The following is a 17090-nucleotide window of genomic DNA, read 5'->3' on the forward strand; positions in this document are numbered from 1 at the left end:
ATGTTTATATGCATAAATAGGGTAAATATAATAAGAACTCTATATTTGTGTGATATCTAGGGTTGCTCAATTTATAATATTTTTTCAATACTACCCTCATTTATTTAAATTTTTATTTTATGTGTTATAATATGTAATAGTAGTGTAGATGTTTACAGATATGTAGAAATTTGTAAAACATAAAATTTTTAACCTCTTTCTTAATGAAACTCATTTAAAAATAGTTTTATATATGCACAAAACTTTTTAAGTTATAGACGTGTGGTTGTGAAATTACATTGTTTTATACATATTTTTATATATTTTTTCCTCAAAATATTCTTCTATTTTAAGAAAAACCCAAGTTAAAGGTACGTTTTTACAAGGAACAGTTTTATATTAGAGCTGACTTATTTCCTTATTCTATATTCAGCTGTTTATTTTTTATTATTTTGTTATTATTAATACCTCTTGACTTTTTTCATGACACTACTTCATCATATCATTTTTCTTACCTTAACCCTATGAAAGTATATTTTCTGAAAATATATTGTAATATATTTTTTGCTAATCATTATACTATTGTAATATTTTTAGTACTATTAAGGTAAGATTTTGTAAGCAACGTTTTTTTAGACCTATTTGTATATTTTTTATGATTTATAGATATGTTTTACAATACGCTTCAAAACCTAGTCATTTTGTATTGTTTTAGATAAATTATAGTTTTTCAAATACATATTTTATATTAATTTATTTATTTTACAATTAACTGTGTCTTATGAGGTAACGGATTGTATGAATAAGAAGGAAGGTAGTTGTAAGTATTAATAGCCAAATGTAAATACAGTAATTATTTTTTTAAGGCCCGTTGAATGTAAAATTTCAAGTCGCGACATGGCGATGCCGTCAGGTCATGGAGTAAGGCGACGATTTTGTTATCTTTGAATCTTGCTAAAGAATTTTCACTTCTAAAAGTGTACTCAGCTTTTTTATACTCATATTTTTTGACGTGACAACGTCTTATAATTCGATAGAGCCAGCTGCACGCACAATAAATTGGTTGTCTGTAAAGTCCAATCGGACGTTGTCACGTTCAACTATCGTCAGTAAACCGACTTTACAGACAAGCAATTTTTTAATTCATGTGTGTATTCATTGTTCGTACTTCAGAATGTGTTTAATGAATAATAAGCTATTGAATACTTGCAACTATCTAGGTTTAGATTAGATTTATGGAGTAACATAGTGATCTAGAAAGCTCTAGAAAGAATGCTGGTAAGGAAAAATGGAATTATGATTTTTGTCATTTATTTATAAGTTTTTATATAAATATCAGGAGGCATATTTAACTTATCTAGTAGAATTATTTCCTATAAGGGTGTTTAGAATATTTTGTGTATATTTGATGTGAAATATATGTGTTTCAATGGACGGTAAGTGACTCGAAATTTAAATGTGGGATTATTGTTAAATGTACAAGAAATAAATGTTAAAGAACGTGCCAAATTTGGCTTCGTATATCTTATAAGGTAAGATTTCATATTGTAAAAATGTATTTTACCTCACCGCCTGTCTGCTATAAAATATGGTGAAAATGAAAATTAATGAAACTATTTGTTCCATTTTTCTGAGTGTAATGTGACTTGCAGAATTTGTCTTTAAACATGCTGCTTAAATCGTAACATTGTCTTATAATATTCAGAATGATATGTCATTTAATGGTGTTTTGACTCATAGTACAAGGCTTGCACATTCTACAATATTATAAAATAAACTTTCATATTTTAGTTTTATTTATGCGTGAAACGTCAATTTGACAATTCAGCAATGATTAAATTTTATGAACCTATTTTATTATTTATCGTTAAATAATTTTCATACATTTTCATTAGAGTGCGAGCCTAAATATGACGTTATTTGAAGAAAACATCGCTCACAAATTCGCTAAAAATGGAATTGTTTTTTCTAACGAAAACTCATGAGAACGCGTTCATGTAAAACATTTTATTTATATTGTTTCAGCAGTATTATTCATATATTTGTTATAAAAAATGTATATAACGCTATGTTACCCAAATATCATGTGTGTGTAGTATAAATACGTAGTATTTTAGATTTACTATCACCTATTCTGTAACTGTTATTCAAATAAAAAAATCTATTTTAAATATTGTATGAAATTGTATGTTAACCGTATGATAATAAACGATTAAATGTAACAGTTCTTTTCAATGGTTATTACTCGCCTGAAATATAAAGATGGTAAAAAATAAGGGGGTGTAATAAAACAGAAAATATAGTAACAAAAAATTTAATAACAATAAAAACAAGAACAACATTGTGAGTTTATTTAAATAGTTCTAGAGAGCGCCTGATAGTTCTGAAATACAAGATTAGCAAGAAATATAAGTTAGAAGTGAGAAATAAAAAGGAAACAGAAGAAATAGAAGCAGAAGGAAAGAGAAAAAAGATGAAGGAAGATAGCTCGTAATGTAAGAATAGTGATAAATGTAAGAATGTAAAGTAAGTATAAGAAGTACGTTTTATAGAACTTATTTAAAAGATACAGAAATAGAAAGAAGAAAAGAAGATAATGTAATGACGTAATAGAAGTAAGTTGCAAGAGTTACGTAATGATGAGTAAAAGAATTGAAAGAGAAATATGAAAATCAATAGATCGGAAAATGTAGTTGTATAGATGAAGGTAAATAGAATAGTTTTTAGGTATTTGTATAAGTGAAATAAGGAGAAAATGATGAAAGTGGAAGAGTTGAAGAGTAAGAAAATTTCTGATAGAGATTCATAGTTACATATTTCATCGTAGAAAAAATATAGCGATTTTTTATAAGTACATAGAATAGTTTATAGTTATACATGAATTAAGAAGAAAGTAGAAGAATGGAAGAGTAAGAAGCTTTCTGTTTCATAGTGATTTTTTAGAAATAAGAAAAGTATAGTTGATGTAAAAGTAAATAGGGAAAGATATTTAAATGTTAATTATTGTAGAAAAGAAAATAGATAATGACTAATGATTAGGTAGTTATATGCTATGAAAGAATAGGCAAGAAGAGATAAAATGAAGGAGAGTGAAATAAAAATATCAGTAAGTAGTTGATATGAAAAACAGTGAAAATAGGAAACTGAAATGATAAAGAAGAGATTCTGAAGTATTTGAATTTAAACAAATAAACCATGAAATAAGTAGAAATTGTAAGATACGAAAGTTCGAATGAAATAGAGAAATAATAGCATTGTAATAGAAAATATCATAAAATTATTTCTGAGATGAAAAATAGAGAAGATAAGAAGAGAATAGATGTTTCTTTAATTTCTTATCAGCAAGAAAGATATTTAGATAGTACAAGAAGGGTAAAATAAAGATAGAATAGAATATATCATTAGATAATTTAATTAAAAAGTCATCATCACTAAAATAAGAATAAGATACTTGATAAGAATGAGATAAGATGGAAAAATAATAACAGAGTAAAATAATAGAGGAAAAGTGATAGTAAGTAGTCGATACAACAGTAGAATAATATAGATAAAACAAGACAAAAGGTAAGGGTAAAATATAGTATCAGTCTGAAATGAATTCATTGTTAGACTAGATGTAGATAAATGACGGAAGATTTATAGACTTGAGTGTGAACATCATAAAATATGTGTTTATGTAAGATATAGTTTGAAAACGATAAAGTTAGTATAGCAATAGTAGAAGATAGATAAATGGAATAGTTAAAGGTAAAGTATGAAATAGTGAAATGTGAAATCTATAGATTTAATTATAAATGAAAAGGAATAAGAAATAATGTGAAAAGAAAAATAAAGGGAAGAAATATAAATGTGGTATTTAATAAAATCGGTAGACGAAGATGGAAAATATAAGATGAAAATACTTCAAGATGAATTGAGAGTCTCCTTATTTTGAAGTCGGTTGAAAATAAACAGTGATAGTAATGATAAGAACATAGTAGTGGAAAGAGTACCTAGATTTAAGGAAGATGAAGAGATATGTTTTTCATGGTATGCATGGGTTTCAAGTCATAATTTTCATGATATAGTAGTATGTCTAGGAAGTAGTAAGAAGGTAATGAATACTGTGAAAATGTGATATTAAAAGTAAATAGCAAGAAAAAATACGAGAATAAGAAAACGATGAAAGAGTAGGAAGTTTATTTCAAGGCATGATATTATATTTACGAAATTATATTGTGGAAGAATAAGTGAGAGTGATCGTATGATGAAAAAGAAACTCATATAAATGAAAATTAGGTTAGAATTCGTAATAGTGACGTTATAGGATATTAAGATAATAGATGTTATTATAGTAATAAAAGTAAAGGAAGAGAGATAAAATAAAATGAAGCAGTATTGAAATGAAATAAGATGGAAAAACATGTTGAAGGAAGTTAGATAAGTATTAAAGATATGAAAAAGTAGTAAGTGAAAAAATTATATGTAGACAGAAGTTTAAAGATAGAATTTTGAGAAATGATAATTTATTATTTGATGATAATTTATGTATGTTAAAGAGTAAACATAGAAGAGAAGCCATAGGTTATACTTTAAACAGTTGAAAAAAGAAATTAAAAATGAAGTTAAATAAAAAAAGTATAAGTGCATGTGCAATATGTGCCAATAGTAAGTAAATAATAGAGCGGGTGTAATAACGTCGAAGAAATGGCAAACGATAGTAGTGTAAGAAAGATAATAAAGTAAAGGCAAAGATATAGAAAATAAGTGGTAAGCGAAAGGAAGTTTAAAAAGATTTTAGTAAGGTATGCATTGTGGTGTTAAAATTATTTTAAGTTTCGAGATTTGTGAGATAGGTGACGATTTTTGTATGTGAAAAAAGAAAATGTGTGATAGGTAAAGATAAACAGTGCCGGTTATTACGCAACAACGTGCAATATTTCCCGTCCGATTAGGGCCCTTCTGGCCTCCTCCACTCAAGCGACAGCTCAAGCCGAGGTTCGTGGTCCCCGTCAAGGGGGGACGCCCTTGTGCATGTCGCTACCAGGGTGAACCTTCAGTTCACCCCCGCGTCTGCGTTAAAATGTAGAAGCCCTTCTGGCTAACATTGAGAGACACCACACAAAAAAAAAAAAAAAAAAAAAAAAAGTGCAATATTTATTTAAAAATGTGAAATTGAAAGCAAGTGTTGATAGTGAGTAGAAGGCAGGCAAGTGTGGATAGTAAATAGAAAGGAAAATCGGAAAAAAGAAAAAGAATGAACTACCAGGCGCATATCACAGTGTACTTTGTTTAAGCCTAAAAATACTTCAGGAACTTTATTTTGAACTACGATAAAAATATTTCTTCTACCAAGAGTGCACAGCGGAATTAACCGACTAAAACAAATGTGCGGTAATTCTGCTTACAAATATAAATTAATTAATTAACAGCACTCATCACAAATCGGTCTTTGGTAATATGCCCTAGTGGCAAGATTGATTTAAATGCTTCTAATTCTTTTGTCCATTGCTGAGAGGGTAGTCAGCGTACCACCCAAAGGCTCCATTGTCTCCGGTATGTGCCCCGAAGTCTACATATTCTCCAAAGTCTGAGGGTCTTTCCGCGTATTGAGAGACGGCCCCGAGGGCGGCTGGACTGTTGTCTTGTGCTTGTATCCTAGCAGGTGCTTCTGGTAAGGGTGGCGGGGCAAGTGCTACAGCTGGAACAATATTTAAATGTGATGATGATACTTAATGCTAAAATTTCGATGTTAGAAATTCCTTATTTCAGTATGAAATGGCGAATAGTATGGTACTACATAATACATTCCGAATTCTCATACGTTTCAAAAAGAGTATTTTATACAAATACTTTAGTATCTACAGAGCAAAACCTATGTGTATGCGTAATATAAAATTATATATCAAAGGTAACACATAATAAGTAATTTAACATCCATACTAATATTATAAATGCGAAAGTAACTCTAGTCTGTCTGTCTGTTACTCAATCACGCCTTAACTACTGAACCAATTTGCATGAAATTTGGTATAGAGATATTTTGATACCCGGGAAAGGACATAGGATAGGTTTTATCCCGGAAATCCTACGGGAACGGGTTTTTCTTTGAAAACGCGGGCGAAGCCGCGGGCGGAAAGCTAGTATTACATAAATGTTTATTAGTCTTACATTATACATAGGTCAGTCGTGACTTGTGATATAATTATGAGAAATTGTCAACGCAACGCGACGTAATTAAATCGAAAGTGGACACGTAATAGTGCCAATAGGGAACTGCAACCTTCATTTACATAACAAAGATCAGATATGGACAATAGATGAAAGTTCTGAATGTTATCGAGCGGAAAACGAGTTACGTCTCGGTACTCTGTGCTAGAAAGTAATCCTTTGTAGTTTGTATAGAGTACTTTCACTCAGTCCCGTGGTTATGGATAAGTATAGAGTTTTGCAATCGAGTATTGTACGATGTAATCCTTTGCACGTGTGAATGTTTGATGATGGTGGTGTTCGGATATTAAGTGGTTAACATTATGCAAAACATTGTTTGTATACGGGTGATGGTTTTGCGATGTTAAATTATACAATACTAGCTTTACACCCGCAGCTTCGCCCGCGTAGTCAAAGAAAAACCCACATAGTTCCCGTTCCCGTGGGATTTCCGCGATAAAACCTATCCTCTTTCCCGGGATAAAAAATAGCCTACTTATGTCCTTTCTCGGGTATCAAAATATCTCTATACCAAATTTCATGCAAATTGGTTCAGTAGTTAAGGCGTGATTGAGTAACAGACAGACAGACAGAGTTACTTTCGCATTTATAATATTAGTATGGATTGTTCTAAACTTCATAGTAGCGTTCAAGGGTAATGTAGCTAGGATATATTGTTACATCAAATAATACTCTTACATATTTTCAGTGCCGTATTTGAAGAGTACGGAAAGAGGCTTTTGAAAAATACAGAAACATTAATACCTATTTTACAACCACGAAAAAATAAATAAATGACTTACTAGGCTGGTTGTATTGCTCCAAGGGTATTGGTTGATAGTCATCATTGTATAGAGCCTGTGGCAGTGGGGGCTCCAAAGTTTGTCTGGGGACCCGCCTCGCTCGCAGCGCTGTTAAGTCTACGAAGGCTATTTGATCTGCTGGCACTGCTATGTATGAAGGCAGGGCTGATGCTGCCCCCAATATTGCCATGGTGATTAGTAAATGCTGTAAGGAAATTGTTGTTTTATTTATTTTGCTCTCTAGGTACACCAGTAGATTAAAGAAGAAAATTCATTAAGTTAAATACGTCAATAACAAGGCTTTAAGTCTGTCTTCCACATCACTAATTCTTGACGAATGTCGTGTTACTTGGGTATTACATTCTATATTTATTATACCATGGATGTAAATGCGAAATTATTTCACACATTTAGTTGCAATCTCACTGCGCTAAGTTAAAGCTTGAAAGCTAGTGAACTCGTTTAAAGTTAAGTAAAAAAATGTTTTCTAATGATTTCAATAGGCACTGGTTACATACCGGCTGTATATCCGGCCTTATTCTCTTTTAATGGTAATTAATGTATCAATATTCAATATTTAATATTCACGATTCATTTTAAGCATTACCTATTTTATTATGCCTGCCTAGTTAGCAGATTAGGTGGCTACATAATCTAAATTCTAAGGTATTTGTATAAATGAAGCCGTGGCAAAACCGTGTTTTATCGAGTTGTAATCTGTTTTTCTGGAACTCTGCAGTATTTGAACATTCTGTTACCTACATTGTAGACCTGGATGGCTGGATAATATTATTTTAGTGTACCTAATACTGGTTAATGATAACAAGTTGTTTCATTGTATAAGTTACATTTTGAAATTTATCTTGAAAAACATCTAGGTTATCGTGTCAAACACGGTAAAATTTGAACGTCGTTCATTGTGATAGTAACAAAACGAACATTTGGATCATATTCATAGTGATTTATTTTACTCAGTAAAAACTACTTTCTTCGCACTTGATACTATGATTTGTCTATAATAGTCAGCTATTAGGTACTGGTTTGAAAAATACAAGAGAATTTTTGGAATTCGCTTTGCCGCAGGACTTGTACTTGTAACAAAATCAAATCCGCACGTTTAAAAATGCATTGCACATTTCCTTGAGAAAATCCACTAAAGTATGTCAAATCAAGTTAAGATGTAGTAAGTCTCGTCACGGACGGTGCGCTTGCGCAAGCCGTAATTGGAGCTCGCCTGCAAGCTGACCGCGGATATATTGTTACCCGCCTTATTCTCACAGATAACTTACATTGTGTTTATAGTCACGCTAAACGTTGAATTATGAAATGTGTTCATACTTGGAGCGAGGCAAATGATAAGAAGCACGTTTGTAGTTGTTTGTATTGAATTTAAAATACACTGTACACATTGTTGTAACACGACATTTGAGATGAAATACTAAACACAATTTGTATTGTGCTGTGGCTAGTTTTATAATTATAGAGTGAAGTATATTATTTTATAAAAATAATGATATATTCGTTGTACAACAAGTTATTACTTTCTGACAAGTGTGGGTTGATACTTAGAATGTATAATTATTTATGAAATTAAAATAAATAAAAGTAGGTGAGAACATGAACTGAGTCCGACTCCTACACAGCCCTTTAACGCCTACATTATTGTATAGAATATTATGAAAAACAACTTTCCAAATTAATGTAACGGATATAAAGTTTAAAGGTCGCACTTTATGAGTACCTAACGAACATAGATTAATGTAAAATCAATCATATTTTTGTTGGGAAAATTTCTTGTTCATTATAAGTACCCACTAGTAGTGGTTTAGTAGCACATTATGATATTAATATATCATAATATTATGCTATATATAATTATAGTTAGGTATAAGTTACATATTATGTAAAATTGAATTGTTATATTGACAATGTTTTAAAAGAGCAACTATGGAGTTTCTTGCCGGTTCTTCTCCGTAGATACTGCTTTCCGAATCGGTGGTAAATGTTAAAAATATGTAATGACTAATAACGATTCGAAAGTGCTTCTAAAAGAAGTCTAATTGAATAAATATAATGTTTGAGTTTGAGTAGAAACTATAAAGTGTATAAGACTAGTTACCATACTAAAATTTAAATATTGCACCTCGTAAAAACTCTTGAATTATAAGTGGATTGCGAAAGCAATTACACGTTGTAATTGAAATTTACGACACACAGGAAAAATATCCTGTCTTATATCTATAAAAAATTAATGTTCTTATGAACTCAAGTGGCAAAATAAATGAGTAAAAGTGACATGGGACCTTGATTTTAATGTAACGACCAAAATATATGTCTTTGTTTTCTCAAAGTAAGCGGCATTGTACCTTTCACCCTGGTTTGCCCGTTGAAGGCTAACAGGCTTGGGCGTAGCCTGATCTTTGATACCTAGTTATTACTTCCTATACTTAATTGTCCATTGGACAATGTTATTTGTAGGTCCTTTTTTATATGGGCACGAGGGAAATAAGTTAAAGGGCAGACTAACACATGGCGCATATGACTTACCTACATGAATTTATATATACTTACCTAGTAATACGAATTTATAATCGAATACTTTTTTATTTGTACCTACCTATATAAACAATCGGTCGCAATTTAGGTCGAATATATGCATGATATTGGTTAATAAATTAGTTACATAAAGTCGTCAGAATTTATTATTCATCCTTTTTTATATTTTAATACATTCATTATTAATTATCTATTGTTCAGTTAGGTATTTTATCAAAATCTTGGTCTATACCTGACCACATAAACTTTACGATTACTTTGTGTATATTTTGTACCTTACATCACATAGAGACAGGAAAAATATGAAAATCGTTCGTGAATAGCGACATAGGTAACTAGCTTTCATATCAAGTAACCTTTACAATCAACTTTACTTGTTTATGTTGATATCCAAAGTGAAATCAAGAGCGGTTTCACTAATATGTATTACACAATTGTGATCTAGTACGCTTATCAAACGATCGACCTCAGTACATTTCACTTTCTAAATGTGCATTGTAAGTCGGTTCGCGTACAAAACGAATAAAAAAAAAAACCATGAAGTAACATTTTGGCGCCAAATTGTTCGCGCGATATCGGTTACGTAAATGTCACTTTTACTGCACGGCAATTGAAAGTGTCTTTTTAAATACCACAGATAATGTAACGTGATATAATAATTGACACGCCATTGATAGATAAACAGAAATTATTAATTGCTTCCGTTTCGGAAGTGTTATTGGCTATAATTGTTTAATTAGTGACGACATATCGATATCTAACGGGCTTTACCGGGTAGAAATTTTCTTTTCCTTTTTTTTTATTTGTATAGTTAAAATAATTTTACGATAACGAACACATAAAGATTTATCTAATTTAGTGCAGTCGTTTGGAAATTAGGTGTGTACAAACAATACAACCGAACAAATAAGTTTAGTAAAAAATGGTAAATCGATTGAAATGAACTAGTTTTTGTAGCCGCTATTATTTATTTATACATATATTACTTTTGATTAAATATAGAACACACAATTCAGTTTAGTTTCGTTCAATTTTACACTTAGGTACATTAATTTAAAAGTAATTTAAATGTGGTATTGATTGTTTAGCAATAAGTTTCTAATAACCTCGACCAAAAGAGTACAAGGGCCTTTAAATTGTTTACGATCGATAATCAGTAATTAGGGTTAATTTCACGCAATCATTTAATGAGGTTAATGTTGCATAGTAAAAAGAAATTATTTCGACTCGAAAGTAATTTCAACAGAATAAAACTTAATCACTAAAATATGATAAAGGAATTGTTTAAAAATATACTTAACTAATTACTTAGTTTACAATAATAATTAATAATTTATATTTTATAATGTATTATGGTTATATTTTTTGGTTAAACATACAGTTAGAGTAAATTGTAGAGCAAGTTTTTGTTGCAAGTTGCATTCTTGCTTTAAGTTCTGTGAACAATTTATTTAGATATTTTTCTTCCTATAACTTGAATAGATCGATAGATATTATCATAATATTTGAAATGAATAATATATTTTTAAATCAATTAAACACAAAAATATTGAACAATTATATTTCAATTTATGAAATATTGCGACCTTGTTTGTTTTAGAATTCACGCTCTATAAATGTAGAGTTTATTAGATTCATAAACTTGTAACAATTACATTAATATTGCACACATTATGTTGTTTCAATGTTATAATAATATATAGATTAAAAATAACAATTTAAATATTTAAAATAAAAATCTCGCTTTAATTAACGTTTTCTAAAAAAGTAATTAAAGTATAACTTTGTTTATTGTAACTTTGTTTTTTTTTAATTTGCGATATAATATCGTAACACGTGCATTAATTGTTAATTTTAGATACATATTTAAGTAAAAAGAGAGCAGAAGACAAGAGAGAGACCCATAGTATACACCATAGAATTAGTCAAGATACATACATGGAAGAAAGACTTAGACTAAGAATAGAAGAGAAGGAACAGAACAGAAAGACACCACAACACTTGATATAATAACACAAACTGACCATTTTGCAGCAACGCTAGCGCGGTCTCGGCTCGACTGAACCGGCGCTGTTCAATTCAATCTTATATCAACCTCTGTACCAAGTTTCACTTTCTCTCCCAGTCGAACATGATCTACTTTTTACTTACCTTTATTAGTGCACTACCCTGGGTCTGTATGGAATTTGGTGATTGGTATTAATTTTGTGATGTGTAAGAGTTTACCTATCAATTATTAAAAAAAAAAGAAATAGTAAGTATCATAACCTTATTTAAATTCATGTGTTTCTAGTTAAGGAAGAAAATTGTTAGAATTAACTAAAAAAATATTAATTTTAAATAGAATATTAAAATACTATATATGGAGTATAATCATAGTCGGTAACCTACTTCCTATTTCTACTGCATGATGTTGTAAACGCGAGTAAGTTTATGGAATAGGTTACACCTGGTTATTAATCAGTTTATCTGATGAATGCTTTGACGTATAGTAATTGGAAATCCTGATTCCCTATTACGTTATAGAACAATAAGTTGAGTAAACCTTACTATTCAACTTTAAATTAGATAATACAGAAATAAAAGCTAAATAAAATTGAGAATATAGAGTATCATTTTCCATAACGTAGACCAAGTCAATGGTATCAGTTAGTACTTTATATTATGATCAATGCAAATTATCTGTGAAAATCAATGGGCCTTGTAACGGAGGAGTGGCGATTTCTAGCTTTAGAGATGGTTTCTTTAGCCTTAAACTGTTGTAATTTGAAAGAATGCTGTAATTCTCCAATATATCGTAATAAATAGGTAATTTTCCGAATAATTTTCATAATTCATAATGACTGTTTTCCGATTAACAAATAATAAAAATATAACAAGGATAATGTTCATGTAATTTATTTTTTACTAGCGGTCCGCCCCGGCTTCGCCCGTGGTACATATTTACGTTTTCTCTACATAAAAACCATCCTCGTACTTCAAGGAATATAATAAAAAAAGAATTATCGAAATCGGTTCAGCCGTTCTCGAGTTATGCGCTTACCAACACATTTTGCGATTCATTTTTATATATAAGAAGATTATTCAACGGAGGTAAGTAATATCTATATATTCTAAATTTATTCCTCGTACTTGTTGAACACATACCAACAATATTAAGTATGTGAATATTCAAATATATATTTTAACTAAGTACTATGTTTATGATTTTTTTATAAGTTAGGTACTAATTACTTACTGATATATATACTTATTCTTGTTCGACCTGAAAACATTTTTCGCTAACTAATTATCAGTTAATATTTATTATACATACGTTTTTTTTAATATTTATAATTGGAACCATTATATTGTAATATTACTTGAGCACTTTTATGTTGTTATAGCTACATAATTTACATGTTATGATAATAACCTACACAAATTATATCGAGTTGTTAACTTCTTACAAGTTAACAGTTCCATAAATTAGAATTCAATAAAATGATCTATAATTACTGTCGTACGTGAAGAATAGAAAAAACGAAATTTAGAACTTAAGTAAGTAAATGTGTACTTGTAATAACTTGAAACTTGTGAAACGGAACTTGCAAGGTGTCCCTCGACCTTGACAGTAAGTATATCTAACAGAAACCAATCTATAACTAGATAATAATATATTTATTTTTGAGAACAAATAGGTAGATACTCGTTTTATTATAAAAGGAGAATAAACATGTTAATTAATTAACTCCTAAAGAATCAAATAAATATGCACAACGGAAACTAAATATAAAAACAAAAAACAAACAACAACGAAAAATTTTATTACTTCGGTGACCGATGCCAATGATTATTATAGATAACTACATACCTAAAACTATTATCATTAGACATTGGTCAATTCGTAAAAAATACATTTTAATTTGAATGGAGCGGTAATTACTTATTTAATATTAAAATTCAGCTCATAAACCACTTCACAGCCTACAATATTACCTCCGAGGTCAGTTAATTTCATGTGACATTCACTTTTGTTGAGCTTTTATACGAAACAAGATATGATCATAAAATATGTTCATCGGATCCTAATAAGGGGATAAGAATGGTAACATATATTAAAACAATGCATTATGTATAAAATATGTTGAATTTAACCTTAGAGTTCAACATTATTTTATTAAAATTAATCTTAAAAGCTTTTGACAGTTAGAAATATTATACTGCCTCTACGTTTCTCCTATGCTAACATAAATGCCAAATAAGGCTGGATAGGATGTTATACCAGGAAAAAACTATCTCAGTACATTTTGAGAAAACGTTAGAAAGCATGTTTTAATTTATTTATATAATATTTTTTTTTATTGTAACATAATCTTATATATAAAATTCTCGTGTCACAATGTTAGTCTGCATACTCCTCCGAAACGGGTGGACCGATTCTCATGAAATTTTCTGTGCATATCGGGTAAGTCTGAGAATCGGCCAACATCTATTTTTCATATGTACCACGGGCGAAGCCGGGGCGGACCGCTAGTCTTATATATAAAATTCTCGTGTCACAATGTTAGTCTGCATACTCCTCCGAAACGGGTGGACCGATTCTCATGAAATTTTCTGTGCATATCGGGTAAGTCTGAGAATCGGCCAACATCTATTTTTCATATGTACCACGGGCGAAGCCGGGGCGGACCGCTAGTATTATTATAAAGTTCACCACTTCCTAGACTCTAGTCTCTAGGACCTAGAGCATGTGAGAACTGAGCACTTGATAGAATGTCTTTGTTTTACCACGTTTTACTGAAACTTTTTTGCGTGCATTTTGTGGGTCCAGAATTTTATTTAGCCTCCGGCGGGTATCGAGGCAAGGAGTTGTTTTTATTATTAATTACACTTAATAATTATTTATTTAATTATTATTAATATATTCGAATATACCTATTAGGATTTTATTAATAATCTTAATATTTTAATTAGCACTTCTATATTAGATACGTATTACACATTCAAACAAATTGAAACAATATTAAAAGAAAAAAGAAACCATAATTAAAACGTATAAAACCTTTGCTTCCTGTAATCATCATAAAACCTGTCCTTGACCTATTTTGATTTTAAAGGTTAAATAAAGTCTTTGTATATTTATTGGAAAAGGTAGTGGGTTCTGTAGAGTGTAAATAATCTGCTAACCTTTTCAAATTGACATCGACTTTAAAATATACAGTTTTAAATTTAAAATAGGTACTTAGGCATGTCCCGTCGCATGAAGCTTTTGTGTTCTTGATATTAATTTAGCCATAAATATATATACCTATATAAAATATATTAAAATAAATATTTCTAGACCTGATAATTTTTATTATTGTATCCTGTGTAATTTTCGATTATCTTCATCCTGTTTAAATAAACGAGTTGCTTTTAAATTACCTACACTGACCTGAATTAAATGTCACAATCTTACACCATTCTGCTTCGATACAAAGAACAATTCGTAATTGTATATGAATTTAAATATGTATTACTATTAATCTCGTAAGACATTCTCAGATGCACTGATGTATACCTACCTACTATAAAACAAAATCTAGAATCTAGATCAACAAGTATGTCTGTTCCTATGTAATAAGTATGCTTTGATCTTTAAAATTGATTTTAACGGATATTGACGCGATTTTCTCAAAGGATAAAGTGGTTCTCGGGGAAGCTCGTGTATGTGAAGTTAGAAGGGTTATGGGACAAACCGGACGAAGCCGCAGATGATAGAATATATTATATTATAAACGGGAATGCCGCAGAGGGAAAGCTAGTACAGTTTAATATTGAGCGATGTTAAATAGTGTAGAGTAGTAGTATAGAGTAATTATATGTGGTAGGGTTTGAATACGGGATTAATAAAGTTTGAATATTTTAAAGTTATTGTGTTTTATTTTAAAACAGATTTCCTGTCTACCGTTTGACGATGCACTACTACTCAAATACATGGATAATCTGAGAAAAATATTCATAATAAGTATAACCTCTTGGTGTATACATAATTGTTGAAATATGTTCACGACATGCGACTTGCTCATTTGTAAAACTATCCATCCGTTGTAGGTATTTGTTTCAAGGATCTTATGGCTTGTACACATTGCACGTGTTGTCATGTAATTAAGTCTTAATTAGATTACTATCTACGTGCTGTGTTCAGCATTCGGAAATGCCATTCAAAGTCGAATATAATAAAATACCTTAGCTTTGCCAATATTTTGGTGCACATATAAAAAATATAGTTAATTTTAAGGTAATTATAATGAAAAAATCTAAATGTATGATACAAACAACATTTAATTTAAAATAAAACTATCTATATACGTTTATTGTGCCTTTTTTAAAACGTTTGTAGAAACTAAGGTCGAAAAAGCACAATGGAAATCTACTGAAAACTGACAACGGTAGATTTGGTAAATATATCGATAAAAGTTATAACCGTTCACAATCACCACTACCATATTTCTAGATAAAAATGTTTATCCACAGAGTTAATGCCGAGTATCCTAAATAGTAAGTAGGTAAATAGTCCATTCGTTCTATAAGTAAGTGAAGTCCATGTCCCCTGTAGTGGGGTAAGGGGCAGATGCATTATTTTTACATCTGTTTCACTGATAGATTTTCTTTAGGGACACGTAGGTGATCAGCCTTCTGTGTCCTGCCAAACCGAGACATTTTTTTTTCTTCGTCTCCACCGGGAATCGAACCCAGGACCCCTGGGTTCTACGCTCACGCGTCAACCACTGTACCAAGAATGCGTTCATTCGTTCTATCAGTATTATAAAAAAAAGAAATTAACATTATAACATCTACTTCACTACAACAACAATGAAACACGATATTAACGTAAAAAAGAGTACCTACTAGTTAACGTTAAAAGGTTTTGATTAATTTAAATGTGATTTTCGTGAAAATTAATTTCAAGAAAATTTTATCTTGCTAAGAGTTCTAACACACGAACGGCAAGTTGTGAACGGCAGAGGCTACTTCAGTTCAGCCTGCTGCCGTCGAAGTGCCGCCGACTGCCGTCGACATGTGGCAACGGCTGAAGTAGCCTCTGCCGATCACAACTTGCCGTTCGTCTGTTAGAACTCTAATAGCAAGTTGACAATCAATTCAATGTACATACATATAAAGTTTAAGTAATTAACTACTAATTTTTTGTTTGTTATTTTCATTTTATTAGCCCATATCATAACTAAGATTACTTAACAAAGGTAAGGTCACACGAGTTAGAGTTGAAATCCAAACAATAAAATTTTATAAACTCTGAGAATTTTACTATAATTATATTTTACAATGTTGAAATAAAAACGTAACTCACAAAATGTATGCCGTGGGTCCGAGGATGGGAACCATAAAGTCTACATTATAGATATATCTAATAGGGCAAGACACCTAATTTTAAATTGGGCGTAAAATAATAAATCTTGATATGAAATGTGTACATAATTATTTTTTGTTCAATGTGAATTTTCGTGAAAACTTTTACTTTACAGAGTAGGTATATTCAGTTATCAGTTACCTGGAGAAAACTCCAGGTCCTACGAATGT

General features: G+C 30.4%; 1 protein-coding gene across 1 annotated transcript; it reads right to left on the reverse strand.

Annotated features, from left to right (window-relative positions):
- Nucleotides 1–5110: 5110 nt before the first annotated feature.
- On the reverse strand, nt 5111–11640 carry LOC149901359 (uncharacterized). Its single transcript, XM_090111392.1, has 3 exons — nt 11552–11640; nt 6972–7176; nt 5111–5659 (listed from the first exon to the last, which is right to left on the reverse strand). The coding sequence occupies exons 1-3, from the start codon at nt 11552–11554 to the stop codon at nt 5451–5453; spliced, it is 417 nt and encodes a 138-aa protein (XP_089967518.1). The 5' UTR covers nt 11555–11640; the 3' UTR covers nt 5111–5450.
- Between the last annotated feature and the right edge of the window lie 5450 nt (nt 11641–17090).

The sequence above is a fragment of the Colias eurytheme genome, chromosome 17, assembly GCF_061535395.1.
Source record: "Colias eurytheme isolate Ceu_HAF_F1 chromosome 17, ilColEury1 Martin Lab GWU primary, whole genome shotgun sequence".
In the NCBI taxonomy this organism is placed as follows: domain Eukaryota; kingdom Metazoa; phylum Arthropoda; class Insecta; order Lepidoptera; family Pieridae; genus Colias; species Colias eurytheme.